The 16,947-nt window shown below is 34.1% G+C and overlaps 1 protein-coding gene across 1 annotated transcript; it reads right to left on the bottom strand.

Moving 5' to 3' along the window:
- Positions 1–1,332: 1,332 nt before the first annotated feature.
- Positions 1,333–16,249, bottom strand: LOC110463624. The gene is made up of 8 exons (XM_021518394.1): positions 15,768–16,249; positions 13,299–13,320; positions 13,041–13,058; positions 10,521–10,553; positions 5,771–5,851; positions 4,729–4,897; positions 4,437–4,529; positions 1,333–3,201 (listed from the first exon to the last, which is right to left on the bottom strand). Exons 1-8 carry the CDS (start codon positions 16,098–16,100, stop codon positions 2,976–2,978), a joined length of 975 nt encoding a protein of 324 aa, XP_021374069.1. The 5' UTR covers positions 16,101–16,249; the 3' UTR covers positions 1,333–2,975.
- Between the last annotated feature and the right edge of the window lie 698 nt (positions 16,250–16,947).

The raw sequence follows: 16,947 nt of genomic DNA, 5'->3' as shown, positions 1-16,947 counted from the left end.
CATCTCCACCCCTACCCCACCTCCACTTCCACCTCAATCACCACTTCCATCTCCCCACCTCCAACCCCATTCCAACCCCTCCCTACCCCCTCTTCCTCTTCCATCACCCAATCTCCATCCCTATCCCCAATTCTATCACCCCACCGCCATCCCCAACCAACCCCCACTTCCACAACCCCATCACCAACCCCATTCCGACCCCCTACCTACCCCAACTTCTATCACCCAGCCGCAACCCCCATTCCCATCCACACTTACATAACCCCATCCGAACTTCCATCTATCATCCCCACCCTCTGCATTACTTAGTGACTTGCAAAACGTACACAAAATATAATCAAATGAACCAAATCTTTAGTGCAATATTCGTCCCTTTAGACTCAGGAACTGAGGAAGGCGGCTCGCAATATTTGTAGTGTGAACCATATTCCATAACTCTTGTTTGGATACAAAATGCAATCCTGTTAGATGTAAACAGTCAACTAAATAGATTAATTATATTTATCAGGTGACACATCGACGATTACACAATTCCGTGTTAAACTGTTCTGGACTGATGGGCGTATCTTTCGAAGTCTCCCATTGATCGACAAAACTGCCAAGAAATGTTTGAAACCCTGAAAAGTCTCTCGAATAGCAGTTAGTTTTTACTTTTTCATGTTAACTCCGAAAGTAGGATAGTTCAAACATCATTTTACTATTTTAGAACAGAAAATTTCTGATCATTTAATGAAAATTGCAAGATTAATATCAACGTTTGACGATGCGCCGTAAATAAAAAAAAACACGTTTGAAGCTGACAAATAGCTGAACTAACTGAACTGCAAATAGCCCTCGGATAGGTGACCATCAAAATCAGAATCAAATCAAAGCCTGGGCAAACAAAGGCCATATAAAGGTAAGAGGTTTTATGATGTCAGTACGTAATGGCAATGTGTGTTAAAAAAACATAACACATTTAGATAACTTGTTTGTTACATAAATAATTAATTTGATGCGATCTGGCAAGTCTGACTTACTTATGTGTTATAAAGTCTCAAACGTCTTTGATGCATGACCACAACATCGGTTATGGCTGCGATGGAACAGCTTGATAAAAAGCTAGATGATTTTGTTTGTTCCTTTTTTTATTTGGAAGAACATTGCATCTAAACATATCTCGGTAAAGATGTTAACATTTTAACAATACTGGTTCTTCGATCAGTCATGTATTTTAATCTAAAAAATACTGAACTCTTGAGTATCGTATTGGAATAAAAACATATCGGTACTATGATGTGTAACAAGATCATACATTATATTTATCTAAACAGACAACAGGAATAAGATCATGTCAAATTACAGTTTTATTCACGAAATACATGCTGACGATTAACCAATGATTAACATATGTTTTTTGATCTGTGAACATTGGTTGACATATATTTATGATCTGTGAACAATGGTTAACATATGTTTATGATCTGTGAACATTGGTTAACACTTCAATCGGAAACATCGTGTATACAGTTTAGCATACTAGCAAAACTGGGTTGTGTAACACATTTCGATCCAAACTTTTCAGGTGAATGCATGTTGTGCCTCATGAACGGTTTAATTATCATGTCCGACATCGATCTAATTTAATGTACAAATTTCATACGACACACATATAACCATCATCGATATCCAGCGGTTCTGCGCTCAATGTTTGTAATTTCGCAACACCCTTAGGGAAGGCTCTGCATACCGCCTTGCGGATTATGTATGCAATTGCGCGACAGCGTAACGGTAAAATTTGCCAGCTTTGGTTTAACGGTAGCTCTTCTGTCATTGTTAAAGGACAGGTAACAACCAGGGATGGTATTAATGCATCTAAAAAAATGGCTTATATTTTGGTAGGACATTTTCCAGAGGTACAGTAAAGATACACATGTTGGAAGTAAAACCATTTGGTTGTGAAGATTACATGCTTCTTTTTGAAACATTCTTTATATACTCACTTCGCTCCAATCAGTTTATGGTGATAATGTGTAAGAGACATGTATGTCCAAAGAATAAGAAGTTGTTCCAGGCGAATGCATGTTAAAACATATCTAAATATGCACAAGAAGTTGTGTGGGACGTTTAAATAAGTGTTAACTTCAAACATGTACTTTCAATTGCCATTTATAAAGTCAGTTTCTTTCTAAGCAAAAAGGATGAAAATTATCAATATGTGATGAATATAAATGTGAATTATTTACAATGAAACAGTCATATGTCTTTATTTTTTCGCCATCAGTATGAATGATTCTGAACTTACTGTTCAAAGGAGGGAAAAACCACAGAAAGATATTGATACACAATGGGAGGTAACTCAACTAGCACTGTGTTTGTGAACTCTACATATATCAACTCTATGTATGTACAAGACAGAAACAGTATCCACCAAAACTATCCGGTAACAGGTGATGAAACTTTACGTTTAGAGCTATGATCAATTAATGCAATAAAGACAGTTGAGCAAATTGTTCTCATCATTAAGTAGTCACGTGCTCGGGCCACATTTGTAAGAGTGGTTTGGTTTTGGTTTGGATTTATTTTGTGGAAGGTCCTATTAACAGCTTAGGTCATTTAAGAACGTGGCTCCGTGTGTGTTGTTTATGCGTGCATGTATGTATTCTGTGTTGGGGGCAAGGTATGTTGGTGTATTTACCTCCTTGTGATAGCGCGGATCTGATGTCAACGTTATAGCGCTATTTCACTGAAATACCATACCGAAGTCACCCTGCACAGCATTCCGCCTGGTGACATTATACATTTGTAAAACAGACACACAAACACGGGACGTCTCGTGATGTGCAAAATTTGATTGGGCGTATATTCATTGAGACGCAATGAAAAGTATTTCATTGCAATTTGTACCCTTAATTATGTATCTGCGAAAATTTAGATTAATTTACGCGAAAGCGTATAACCCATTGTTCGAGAGATTCAAAGTGAGCATGCAAATGTTAGCAACCGTTAAGTCGTTCCAGGTAGCTGTATTTCGGTTTGATAAGCTCGAGACCAAAATATGTCTGTTCGGGTATTCTAGGATAAACTCCGTTAGATGATTGGTCAGGGATTTTGACGTAAATGATGTCGTCACAGTCCAGTTCAAACATGCCCATGTGATTGATGAAGTCGACCGGGTATCGCGTTCCAGGATAATGGGCGATGTTAGGATAAGCACTGCCTCTGTAAATGAATGGAAGAAAATAAACGTTACTCAATAATGAGAAATGTTTATGAATTATTGATACTATTAAATATTCCTGGAAAGCGATTTTGCATTACTCTTTCGAAAAAGTTTGTCCAACTATCTTTCCAACATCATATTCCATGTTGATATCGTTCTGAATAAGAGAAAATTATAACTCTAATACATCTAAATAGTGTCGATGATGTCACTGACTCTGTCATCAATACAACTTATAATAATGTAACTATTTTGAAACAATCCCACTCTGAATGAACCGTTGATAATGTAATTATACACACCAGAATACCAACAGGAAAGGAAAACAAGCAAATGAAACCGAGATACAAAGGGGAAGGAGGCAAATGAAACCGAGATACAAAGGGGAAGGAGGAAAATGAAGCCGAGATACAAAGGGGAAGGAGGAAAATGAAACCGAGATACAAAGGGGAAGGAAGAAAATGAAACCGAGATACAAAGGGGAAGGAGGCAAATGAAGCCGCGATACAAAGGGTAAGGAGGCAAATGAAGCCGAGATACAAAGGGAAAGGAGGCAAATGAAACCGAGATACAAAGGAGAAGGAGGCAAATGAAGCCGCGATACAAAGGGTAAGGAGGCAAATGAAGCCGAGATACAAAGGGAAAGGAGGCAAATGAAACCGAGATACAAAGGGAAAGGAGGCAAATGAAACCGAGATACAAAGGGGAAGGAAGAAAATGAAACCGAGATACAAAGGGGAAGGAAGAAAATGAAACCGAGATACAAAGGGGAAGGAAGAAAATGAAACCGAGATACAAAGGGGAAGGAGGCAAATTAAGCCGAGATACAAAGGGGAAGGAGACAAATGAAACCGAGATACAAAGGGGAAGGAGGCAAATGAAAACTTCATCAATACTATGATTCAGAGAGTCATTAAACATACGGTATCATTTTACTGGATTTCTTTTTTCTATCTCAAATATTGAGAAAACAAATTAGACATATTCCCGCTCTATTTTTGAAAAGTGCCACATTTCGTCATCTTCCTTAATCAAATATTGTTTGAATAAGACAAAACTAACTCATTGCTTTGGGTACCAATGACATTTATTCATAAAACGTATTTCAAAAATTGTTTTAGTTTGAAGTGGAAAAAAACCGCATGTTACAGTGAGTTAGCATGTCTACCTAACATAGTGTAAAGACTTGTTTGTCTACCTAACATAGTGTAAACACTTGTTGGTGTATACTCACCGACCATCCTGGGTGACATAACTTCTCAGAAGAACGTTGGATGGTAGCCCTGGTTTCTTTCGTACAGTCTCCAATCCGTAGGCAGGATCATAACTGTATTTACAAAAGAAAATTATTTCATCGACTTGGACAGTTTTACAAAAAATGAACACCTACGCCATATACTTTCTGACTTTATAAGGTTAAGTGTTGTGACTGCATCTATCCGGAATATAGACAAGTGCCATGTTGGCCATCGTTCATTGATTTCTTTCGTATTAGACAAGTATAATTACATTGGTGGATTACATACTTTGTGAATGGGCCTCTGACAACAACTTGGCTGTAGATGAGGTACATCCCTGGATTGGTGATATTGACGCCCAATATCATATTACTGTCCTGCATATCGTTCACATAGCGAAAGGACGGGTTCGGGTAGTTCCGGTCCTGGTGTTCCCATCGGAAAATATTTGTTCTTTCTACAATATAAGTTAACAACTTCTGATGTAGGTTTCACTGCATGTTTCAATGTAACAAACATACGCCTGTGATTCTGCGTCACTATAATCTAAATACATGATTTAAGTTTCCATTTCATATGAGATTGATGACACGAATCTTTTCTTTTGTTTTTTGTTCTCGAGACGCTGGCGCGATGCGATCAAATATCGTGATACGTAGAAGTTCAAATGAATAGAAATAGAAATAAAGATTGTGTTTACCACGTCGCAAACTCACAGATATTTGAAAAACAACATTTTCTTACACTGACGTGGAATCTCGGTATGATATACATTTTTACGTCAACTCTTTCTTTTTTGTTCGTCACAATTCAATAGGAAATATGAGGCATCATAAATTGTGACATCACGATTAAAACCTACAGCCAATCACAGTTCGAATAAATGTTATTGAACCTGTGGCCATACCACTATATAAGTAATGGCTACAGTATCATTACACAAACAAGACTAAAGGTTAGTTATTCGACCAACATAAGCTCAGAATTATCATTTGACCATGAAAGATTTCGAGTAACCCGGACATAATTATGACCTTAGTATAGTTGTTTGAATCTTCCTGATTTTGTAAATATTGACTGACCTTCGTAGCGTTACTGTACATTTAGCTTAATTGATATCATCTGTATAGCCTGACATATGTTTCTACCATATACTAACGCTTGTAATAGCGTAACCCCATATCCAGGTTCTCAACATTTGATTTCATCACACATTGTGTCTACAAAATATCTATGTTTGTCTCAGAATCTATATAGCTTATTACACAGTTTCTTGTTTGACATAATAATACGAATGTTATCGAGCAGTGCTTTACATTTAGATACGAACCAAACTCTGTAAATATTGCATTCTGCACAAATCCGTTGGTAGTAGACCCCCTCAAATGTATGGCAGGTCGGCTGAGGATCCCTACAAAACATTTATCACAGTTATTCCACTTGAACAAGACAATTGAACACAGAAAATAGAGAAATTGAAATGCTTTCCACATAAAGCATGGCTGTTTGATTTCTAAGTGTTATATTTAAGGAAATTACTGTTGTATTATATCCAGAATGATAAGGCGATGTCAAATGACATAATCCTACAACAGTGTAACATGTAGCGTTTGAACACAAAAAAAAACATCACAAGGTAACAAAGAAAAAATAATTTAATGATGATTAATAAACGGATTTGTATAAAAGCAATATTTCAGACATTTGTTTACCGTATTTATAATGCAGAAAGGCAGCACAAAGAACATCATTGTACCACACTTCATTAGGGTGGCAATATATTAAGACAGGGGACAGTACGTTATTAGAGGAATAATACATTATTATGGATACAGTACATTGTTAGGGATACAATTAATTATTAGAGGAATAATACATTCTTATGGATACAGTACATTGTTAGGGGTACAATTAATTATTAGAGGTATAATACAATCTTTTGGCTACAGTACATTGTTAGGGGTACAATTAATTATTAGAGGTATAATACATTCCTATGGCTACAGTACATTGTTAGGTGTACAATTAATTATTAGAGGTATAATACATTCTTATGGCTACAGTACATTGTTATGGGTACTATTAATTATTAGAGGTATAATACATTTCTATGGATACAGTACATTGTTAGGTGTACAATTAATTATTAGAGGTATAATACATTCTTATGGATACAGTACATTGTTAGGGGTACAATTAATTATTAGAGGTATAATACATTCTTATGGATACAGTACATTGTTAGGAGTACTATTAATTATTAGAGGTATAATACATTCTTATGGATACAGTACATTGTTAGGGGTACAATTAATTATTAGACGTATAATACATTTTCTATGGCTACAGTACCTTGTTAGGGGTACAATTAATTATTAGAGGTAGGAGTACTATTAATTAATTGTACCCCTACCAATGTACTGTATCCATAGAAAATGTATTATACATCTAATAATTGAGTGTACTCCTAACAATGTACTCTATCCATAATACATTCTTATGGATAAAGTACATTGTTAGGGGTGCAATTAATTATTAGAGGTAGGAGTACTATTAATTAATTGTACCCCTAAAAATGTACTGTATCCATAAGAATGTCTTATACCTCTAATAATTATTGTACCCCTAACAATGGACTGGATCCATAAGAATGTATTACACCTCTAATAATTAATTTTACACCTAACAATGTACTGTAGTAATAAGAATGTATTATTCCTCTAATAATTGATTGTACCCCTAACAATTTACTGTATCCATAAGAATGTATTATCCCTCTAATAATTAATTTTACCCCTAACAATTTACTGTATCCATAAGAATGTCTTATACCTCTAATAATTAATTGCACCCCTAACAATGTACTTTATCCATAAGAATGTATTAGAGGTATAATACATTCTTATGGATAGAGTACATTGTTAGGAGTACACTTAATTATTAGATGTATAATACATTCTTATGGCTACAGTACATTGTTAGGGGTACAATTAATTATTAGAGGTATAATACATTCCTATGACTACAGTACATTGTTAGGGGTACACTTAATTATTAGATGTATAATACATTCTTATGACTACAGTACATTGTTAGGGGTACAATTAATTATTAGATGTATAATACATTCTTATGGCTACAGTACATTGTTAGGGGGACAATTAATTATTAGAGGTATAATACATTCCTATGGCTACAGTACATTGTTAGGGGTACAATCAATTATTAGAGGAATAATACATTCTTATGACTACAGTACATTGTTAGGGGTAAAATTAATTATTAGAGGTATAATACATTCTTATGGCTACAGTACATTGTTAGGGGGACAATTAATTATTAGAGGTATAATACATTCCTATGGCTGCAGTACATTGTTAGGGGTACAATTAATTATTAGATGTATAATACCTTCTTATGGCTACAGGACATTGTTAGGGGTACAATTAATTATTAGAGGTATAATACATTATTATGGATACAGTACCTTGTTAGGGGTACACTTAATTATTAGAGGTATAATACATTCCTATGGCTACAGTACATTGTTAGGGATACAATTAATTATTAGAGGTATAATACATTCCTATGGCTGCAGTACATTGTTAGGGGTACAATTAATTATTAGAGGTATGATACATTCTTATAAATTATTAGAGGAATAATACATTCCTATCGCTGCAGTACATTGTTAGGGGTTCAATTAATTATTAGACGTATAATAATTAATTGTACCCATAACAATGTACTGTATCAATAAGAATGTATTACACCTCTAATAATTAAGGGTATCCCTAACAATGTACTTTATCTATAAGGATGTATTATCCCTCTAATAATTAATAGTACCCATAACAATGTACTGTATCAATAAGAATGTATTACACCTCAAATAATTAATTGTCCCCGTAACAAGGTACTGTATCCATTATACCTCTAATAATAAAGTGTACCCCTAACAATTTACTGTATCCATAAGGATGTATTACACCTCTAATAATTAATAGTACCCATAACAATGTACTGTAGCCAAAAGATTGTATTATACCTCTAACAATTAAGTGTACCCCTAGCAAGGTTCTGTATCCATAATAATGGATTATACCTCTAATACATTATTATGGATACAGAACCTTGCTAGGGGTACACTTAATTAATAGAGGTAAAATACATTCCTATGGCTGCAGTGCATTGTTAGGGGTACAGTTAATTATTAGAGGTGTAATACATTCTTATGGCTACCGTACATTGTTAGGGGTACACTTAATTAATAGAGGTAAAATACATTCCTATGGCTGCAGTGCATTGTTAGGGGTACCATTAATTATTAGAGGCATAATACATTCTTATTGATACAGTACATTGTTAGGGGTACAATTAATTATTAGAGGTATGATACATTCTTATGGCTACAGTACCTTGTTAGGGGTACAATTAATTATTAGACGTATAATACATTCCTATGGCTACAGTACATTGTTAGGGGTACACTTAATTATTAGAGGTATAATACATTCCTATGGCTACAGTACATTGTTAGGGGTACAATTAATTATTAGAGATATAATATATTGTTATGGATACAGTACATTGTTAGGGGTAAAATTAATTATTAGAGGTATAATACATTCTTATGGGTACAGTACATTGTTAGGGGTACAATTAATTATTAGAGGCATAATACATTCTTATGGATACAGTACATTGTTAGGGGTACAATTAATTATTAGAGGCATAATACATTCTTATGGATACAGTACATTGTTAGGGGTACACTTAATTATTAGAGGTATAATACATTCCTATGGCTACAGTACCTTGATAGGGGTACAATAAATTATTAGAGGAATAATACATTCTTATGGCTACAGTACCTTATTGGGGATACAATTAATTATTAGAGGTATAATACATTCTTATGGATACAGTACATTGTTAGGGGTACAATTAATTATTAGAGGAATAATAAATTCTTATGGATACAGTACATTGTTAGGGGGACTATTAATTATTAGAGGTATAATACATTCTTATGGATACAGTGCATTGTTAGGGGTACAATTAATTATTAGACGTATAATACATTCCTATGGCTACAGTACATTGTTAGGGGTACACTTAATTATTAGAGGTATAATACATTCCTATGGCTACAGTACATTGTTAGGGGTACAATAATTATTAGAGGTATAATACATTCTTATGGATAAAGTAAATTGTTAGGAGTACAATTAATTATTAGATGTATAATACATTCCTATGGCTACAGTACATTGTTAGGGGTACAATAATTATTAGAGGTATAATACATTCTTATGGATAAAGTAAATTGTTAGGAGTACAATTAATTATTAGATGTATAATACATTCCTATGGCTACAGTACATTGTTAGGGGTACACTTAATTATTAGAGGTATAATACATTCTTATGGTTACAGTACATTGTTAGGGGTACAATTAGTTATTAGAAGTATAATACATTATTGTGGCTACAGTACCTTGTTAGGGGTACAATTAATTATTAGAAGTATAATACATTCTTATGGCTACAGTACATTGTTAGGGGTACAATTAATTATTAGAGGAATAATACATTCTTATGGATACAGTACATTGTTAGGGGTACTATTAATTATTAGAGGTATAATACATTCTTATGGCTACAGTACATTGTTAGGGGTACTATTAATTATTAGAGGTATAATACATTCTTATGGATACAGTACATTGTTAGGGGTTCTATTAATTATTAGAGGTATAATACATTCTTATGGCTACAGTACATTGTTAGGGACACAATTAATTATTAGAGGTATAATACATTCTTAAGCATACAGTACATTGTTAGGGGTGCAATTAATTATTAGAGGTATAATACATTATTGTGGCTACAGTACCTTGTTAGGGGTACAATTAATTTTTAGAAGTATAATACATTCTTATGGCTACAGTACATTGTTAGGGGCACAATTAATTATTAGAGGTATAATACATTCTTATTGATACAGTACATTGTTAGGTGTACAATTAATTATTAGGCGTACAGCACGGTATAAAAGAAAAAATATTTATCACTTACGCTCAATGGCATCCCGATTTTTTTCCGTGTTTCCTGAATAGAAATAAAAGAAATTGGTTTATTATAACTTAACATAACACATCTTTTTCTCCCACACCTGACAGATTTANTTTTGCCGGTGCTAGATTTATCTGTCTCCGCCCTAGGGTTGAGACGGGGGGATTCCCCTATTCATAACAATGGCATGACGTCACTTCAACAATACAATGACGTCACGTCAACAATCCATCAACAAATTGCCTGTATGTGTTTTGGGTCCATGTTTACCTTTATTTCACATTAAAATACTGTTAGATATGGGAGAAAAATAATCAATCGCTACTGGTTGTGTAAGATAGAGAAATCTCAACCCGAGGACTAAGATTTTGTGTCCAGAACGAGGCAAGCCTCGTTCTGGACAAAAAATCTTAGTCCTCGGGTTGAGATTTCTCTATCTTACACAACCAGTAGCGATAGATTCTATTAATCTTCGTGTATACTGCCAGCTTATCTCCCTGTTTAGTGGGACAGAATATTTTTCATTTCAAATTAATGTTATTGTATTTAAAACACAATTTGGATTAGGCACAGGCATTACCTAATAAGCCCTTTCCAGAAGAAAATACATACATTTTTTACATTTAGATATACATCTATATATAGAGAGAAAGAGTATCATAGAGAAGATGTAGTATATGTTCAAATTAATAGGAGAATACTAGAACCATTTAATACATGTTCACAGAAAATAATAACTAGAATATCATAGATTTTAACATTTCAATTACTATAGTCTATTTACTTCAAATAGTTCCAAAGCCTAGTGTTTGGTTGGAGGCACTTCAAAGTCACTGTCGCCATACACAGTGCCATCCTTCCCAATTACATGAGAGTTATGGTTATAAAATAGCAAATACAAACACATTGTAAGATAATAGTTAGTTTAGTTTAAGTTAAAATCTTTCAGATTTTTCAATATACTCAAGAACACATGAGAGAATGAATATATTTGATTCATACCACCCTTAGTGAAAATATTAGTATTTAACATGATGTTATCAATTTCGTTACAATTAGATAATGCATAGAATAAATCATGTCTTTCGTCAATATATTTGAGGCAATTGAGAAAGAAGTGATTTGCATCTTAAATGATATAACCACATTCACACTTAGGGTTATCTGTAAGATATAACTATGATTTTAACTATCTGACTGTATTCCATAGTTGATATACTGCCAGCTTATCTCCCTGTTTAATGGGACAGGATCTACATTTATACTGTCAGCTTATCTCCCTGTTTAATGGGGCAGAATCTACATTTATACTGCCAGCTTATCTCCCTGTTTAATGAGACAGAATGTACATTTATACTACCAGCTTATCTCCCTGTTTAATGAGACAGAATCTGCATGTATACTGCCAGCTTATCTTCCTGTTTAATGGGTCAGAATGTACATTTATACTGCCAGCTTATCTCTCTGTTTAATGGGTCAGAATCCTCATGTATACTGCCAGCTTATCTCCCTGTTTAATGGGACAGAATGTACATTTATACTGCCAGCTTATCTCCCTGTTTAATGGGACAGAATGTATATTAATACTGCCAGCTTATCTCCCTGTTTAATGGTACAGAATGTACATTTATACTGCCAGCTTATCTCCCTGTTTAATGGGACAGAATCTACATTTAAACTGTTAGCTTATCTCCATGTTTAATGGGACAGAATGTACATTTATACTGTCAGCTTATCTCCTTGTTTAATGGGACAGAATGTACATTTATACTGTCAGCTTATTTCCATGTTAAATGGGACAGAATCTTCATTTATACTGCCAGCTTATCTCCCTGTTTAATGGAACAGAATGTATATTTATACAGTCAGCTTATCTCCCTGTTTAATGGGACAGAATGTACATTTATACTGCCAGCTTATCTCCCTGTTTAATGGGACAGAATGTACATTAATACTGCCAGCTTATCTCTCTGTTTAATGGTACAGAATGTACATTTATACTGCCAGCTTATCTCCCTGTTTAATGGGACAGAATATACATTTATACTGCCAGCTTATCGCCCTGTTTAATAGGACAGAATCTACATTTATACTGTTAGCTTATCTCCATGTTTAATGGGACAGAATGTACATTTATACTGTCAGCTTATCTCTCTGTTTAATGGTACAGAATGTACATTTATACTGTCAGCTCATCTCCCTGTTTAATGGGACAGAATGTACATTTATACTGCCAGCTTATCTCCCTGTTTAATGGGACAGAATCTACATTTATACTGCCAGCTTATCGCCCTGTTTAATGGGACAGAATGTACATGTATACTGTCAGCTTATCTCCCTGTTTAATGGGACAGAATGTACATTTATACTGCCAGCTTATCTCCCTGTTTAATGGGACATAATCTACATGTATACTGCCAGCTTATCTCCCTGTGTAATGGGACAGAATCTACATTTATGTTATGGTGAGAATAAACATAAAATAGGCTTCCAATTTGGATAGTTGAAGTAATTGCAACTTACTTTCAAGCAGGTTTAAAACTGAAAAAGGAGGGAAAACAAGATATATTAGGATAAATGCCAATTAATAGTTGTAAGATATTTCTGCTACAGTAATTATTATCTCTAACGAGGAGGTGAATTGGTGAATATCAGGTATTAAAAGTCAATAATTGTGTAGTTTACAATATAATTAAATCGAGTTAATCTGTTACATCACTGACTTAACTGTCTGATTTCATTTAGAAGGTAATGCGATTCTGTAGAAAACATTCTACTTACTCTCTCTCCTCCGTCTCCGGACCTGGAAATTAAAACATTGTGTTATTTTTAATGTCCAAATTTGAATTAAACATATGGTCTGAATTCAGTATCATATTTTTTCAAAAGTGACAAACTGACATCTTCTCTCGTTGTCATGAACCCGATCTCATTTTCAAACTGAAATTCAGTGATCAAGACCATTTCATTTTGAAGTGAGGAGAAATGACATTAATTCAATTAGTTCGGGAAACATTGAGAAAACGTGAAGTCAATACCGTTTGAATTTCAACGATTTACAAGAAACTTATTTAGGCACCACATCAATGCCTGAGCGTGAGAACGGTTTCAATACAAGCCATGACAAAACTGCATTCTGTTTCTCAACTTTGCTAATGTCGCTTTCATTGTAAATAAAGCGTAGTTATAGATCATGAATTGTTTTGTCCTTTATTGACTTTGTTCATAGAAAAAACATAGGCGATGGATTTTGGCATGAAGGGAGAGAACAGAAATATTTACTTACACAAAACATTTTTAAAACGTTTTTAGGATCTGACCTTCTCGTTCGAAGAGGAATGATGAATACATATGTACTCAACTAGATAAAAAAGTATATATTGTATTTTGTGTTGGAACAGGCATGACGCGTAATGTTTTGTAAACATAATAATCTTTCAACAAACTCACAATTTCATTCATTAAAATACTGTCTTGAGGCAAGGGACATCACTCGTGTGTACATCTTGCAATTCAATCAAATTATCGCCCTTTGACAACACGTCGTTTAAAATTTCAAACACTTACACGTTTTTATGATTTGATTCATCAAATAGATTACTCATTGCACAAGCTTATCATGGAGTTAGGTTTGTTTAATTTTGTTTGGTTAACCGTCCTAGTGAAAGCCAGGGTCATGCAAGGTCGTGTCGAGATGTGAGGATCCACGTTACCGTTTACGGGTTATAGTTAGTTTCCTTAGTTTCCAATAAGAGAGCCGCGGACGCTCCTCTACACTGGCATCAAACTTAAACGACTGTGATATTCAAATTTAAAGTTTAATTTTAAATATCAATTTTAAGTTAATTGTTTTTGTATTGGCAAATACTTTGTGTTCACAATATTTGTTTGTCTAGTCAATATCATAAAGATCTTGTGCAGAGCTAATGTTGTCTTTGAAAGGGAAGATCAAAGCTGTAACATTTATCTTTTCATTTTGAAGGTTGGTGTTATACAAATAATCCATGTTTACAGTTACGGTTTAACAGAGATACAAGGTTGCTTGTTATGCAGTATCGGTTTCATCCGACTTAACTGTGTTAATACATTTATATAGACGACTATTTTATGGTTTAGATACATTGTGAGAAAGCCATTCATCATACATCAATCATTTTAATAAGTCAATTTATTCATGCTTATTTAAGCCAATATGAATTAAACATTTACCGTGCCATACGGAGCACCTGTTCTGCAATTTACTTCTCTATAACTTATTTCAATATATAGTCAGATTTTTGCTCACTCTTTGCATACTCAGTGCATGCATATGTAAAATTTCCCTTAATTAATTAACAAAATCGTGTCAACCCTGTGAATTCAATGTTTCAAATTAGTTAATACAATGCCTGTCATTTCAAACAACAAACGTATTATCATAGTGATGTTATGTTTAAAAAATTTCCCGATCGAAAACTTAAAACGTGACTTCAAGCAAATTTATGAATGTCCGTTATATATGAATGTAATGGGTTTAAATCGTTAATTTGATGTTGTTAGCACTTAAGCTATCTTGTAACCCCTCTATCTTTTAGATAAGTGCGATTAGATAATTAGAGTTAAATATAATATGTTAAATAACCGGAATTAATAGAACATCTTCGAGTAAAAGTAGGTAATTACATATACTTCATGCATACATTAAAGACGTAATTTTTTCTGTAAATTAAAATGCAAGTAATTTACTATCACTATGGTACTGCGTCCTATAAATGTAAGAAGTATTAGCGGAAACGTACATTGTTTGAAAAAAATATACCATAGAATTGAAAACAATGGCGAAAATCTTATCTTATATTAAAAGACATTAGTATCATGCCAGCTTTACAGCTTCGTATACATTGAACGCGGATTAAAAGACTAAAATAAGCCGGTATGTAACTGCGAGCTATTAAAGAAGGTCAATTGTACAAATACATGAATGGCTGTCATAGAAAGGAAACAACATCTGACCTTATTTGCATTGTAATTAAACTAATAAAACAGTTTCAAAATCTTCATTTTAACATTTCAAATATGTGTATTTTTCCATATGGGACTACCAAATTAGCGTAATATTTTATGAATAATTATCATACCTGTTTAACTTATTCCTGTTTCAGTGGAGTAAATTTTGTTCAGTGATATACATTATAGATTCTTTTGTTAAACGTCCATAATTATATGCATCGATAACTTTATATTATTTATGTTGTATTTTGATAACTTTACCTGGCGGTTGTTTCTTCTGCTCAGAGTTTTCTCATTGTTGTGGGGTTTGGAGTCACTTGCGAGATCCTGAACTGACGAAGTAAGATAGCTAGCCTGGGCTGGAACACCTCTTTTCTGAGATTGCTGTAATTCTGACAGTTCGTTTGAAATTGTCATACACTTATAATGAAGAAAAATGTTTGACAGAAATAATACGAAGAGAAGAGTGAGATTCGTCCAACTTACGAACTTTAAGCCACAACGGCTGCAAGAGGTGCAATTCCCATCCCCAGTGGAAGATCCGCCTTCCTTGTCAAAGACGATGACTGGATGTTTTTGCACTTTGCACTCCATTTTTAAGCAAAAGGTTCACTTACGGGAATTCCCTATTGAAAACCCGCGGATGTCATTCCCAGAGTTTCGGTACCCAGTAAATCTAGTGGCAGTACCAAGCACCCGGTTACGATAGTGTTGTGGTTTTGGCCAAAGGCGGCGTCTATATGTGTATGGGCGGGGCAACTTGGCCATGGCGAATCCTTAAAAGGGCATGATTCCAGGAATATCAAACTTATTTTTCACCTAATGCCGGCATGTAAACACGGGTACAAAGTTCTCGTGTTTAAGACATCTGAATAACAACAGTTGCCAATGTTAATACAATTACAACACGAGGTGATTAAAGGGGTCACCAATGATTGTCTTAGGTTTAAGGTATTATAGTGTGTTACATTCCCTATTCTTGTAATTCACAGCTATAATATAACTGCATCTGTACTTTGATAAGCGTTAAAAATCGCCATTATTTGTCACAAAAGGGTGTTATAACATGAAGGAGTCTGTTTTGTGATCAGGTACGTTTTATATCTAAAAATAGTTCTAATACATATGTTATGCGCAGCAAGCATGTATAAAAATAGTTTGTATGGCTATTTTTGCTATCGTAATAGGTTAAGGACGATGTTTACCAACAGGACAACAGTAGATGTCTGCCCGAAAGTGTCAAGTCATACGAGCACAACACTTGGTGTATGAGGAAAACAATCCACGCTAACACTTGCCCTCTTACATGTATATTGATAATTTGTTTGTCCCTCAGTTTATATACTTGTTAGACATAAATGTCTTTAAACGTGAATCAGGTTTACAAAAAGATATATCCATAAATTTTTTTTTGTTAAATTAACGTGAATTATTTATTTAA

Source organism: Mizuhopecten yessoensis, unplaced genomic scaffold (genome assembly GCF_002113885.1).
Source record: "Mizuhopecten yessoensis strain PY_sf001 unplaced genomic scaffold, ASM211388v2 scaffold10919, whole genome shotgun sequence".
Lineage (NCBI taxonomy): Eukaryota > Metazoa > Mollusca > Bivalvia > Pectinida > Pectinidae > Mizuhopecten > Mizuhopecten yessoensis.
Note: the sequence above shows the minus strand (reverse complement) of the source record. Positions and strands in the feature narration are given on the sequence as shown.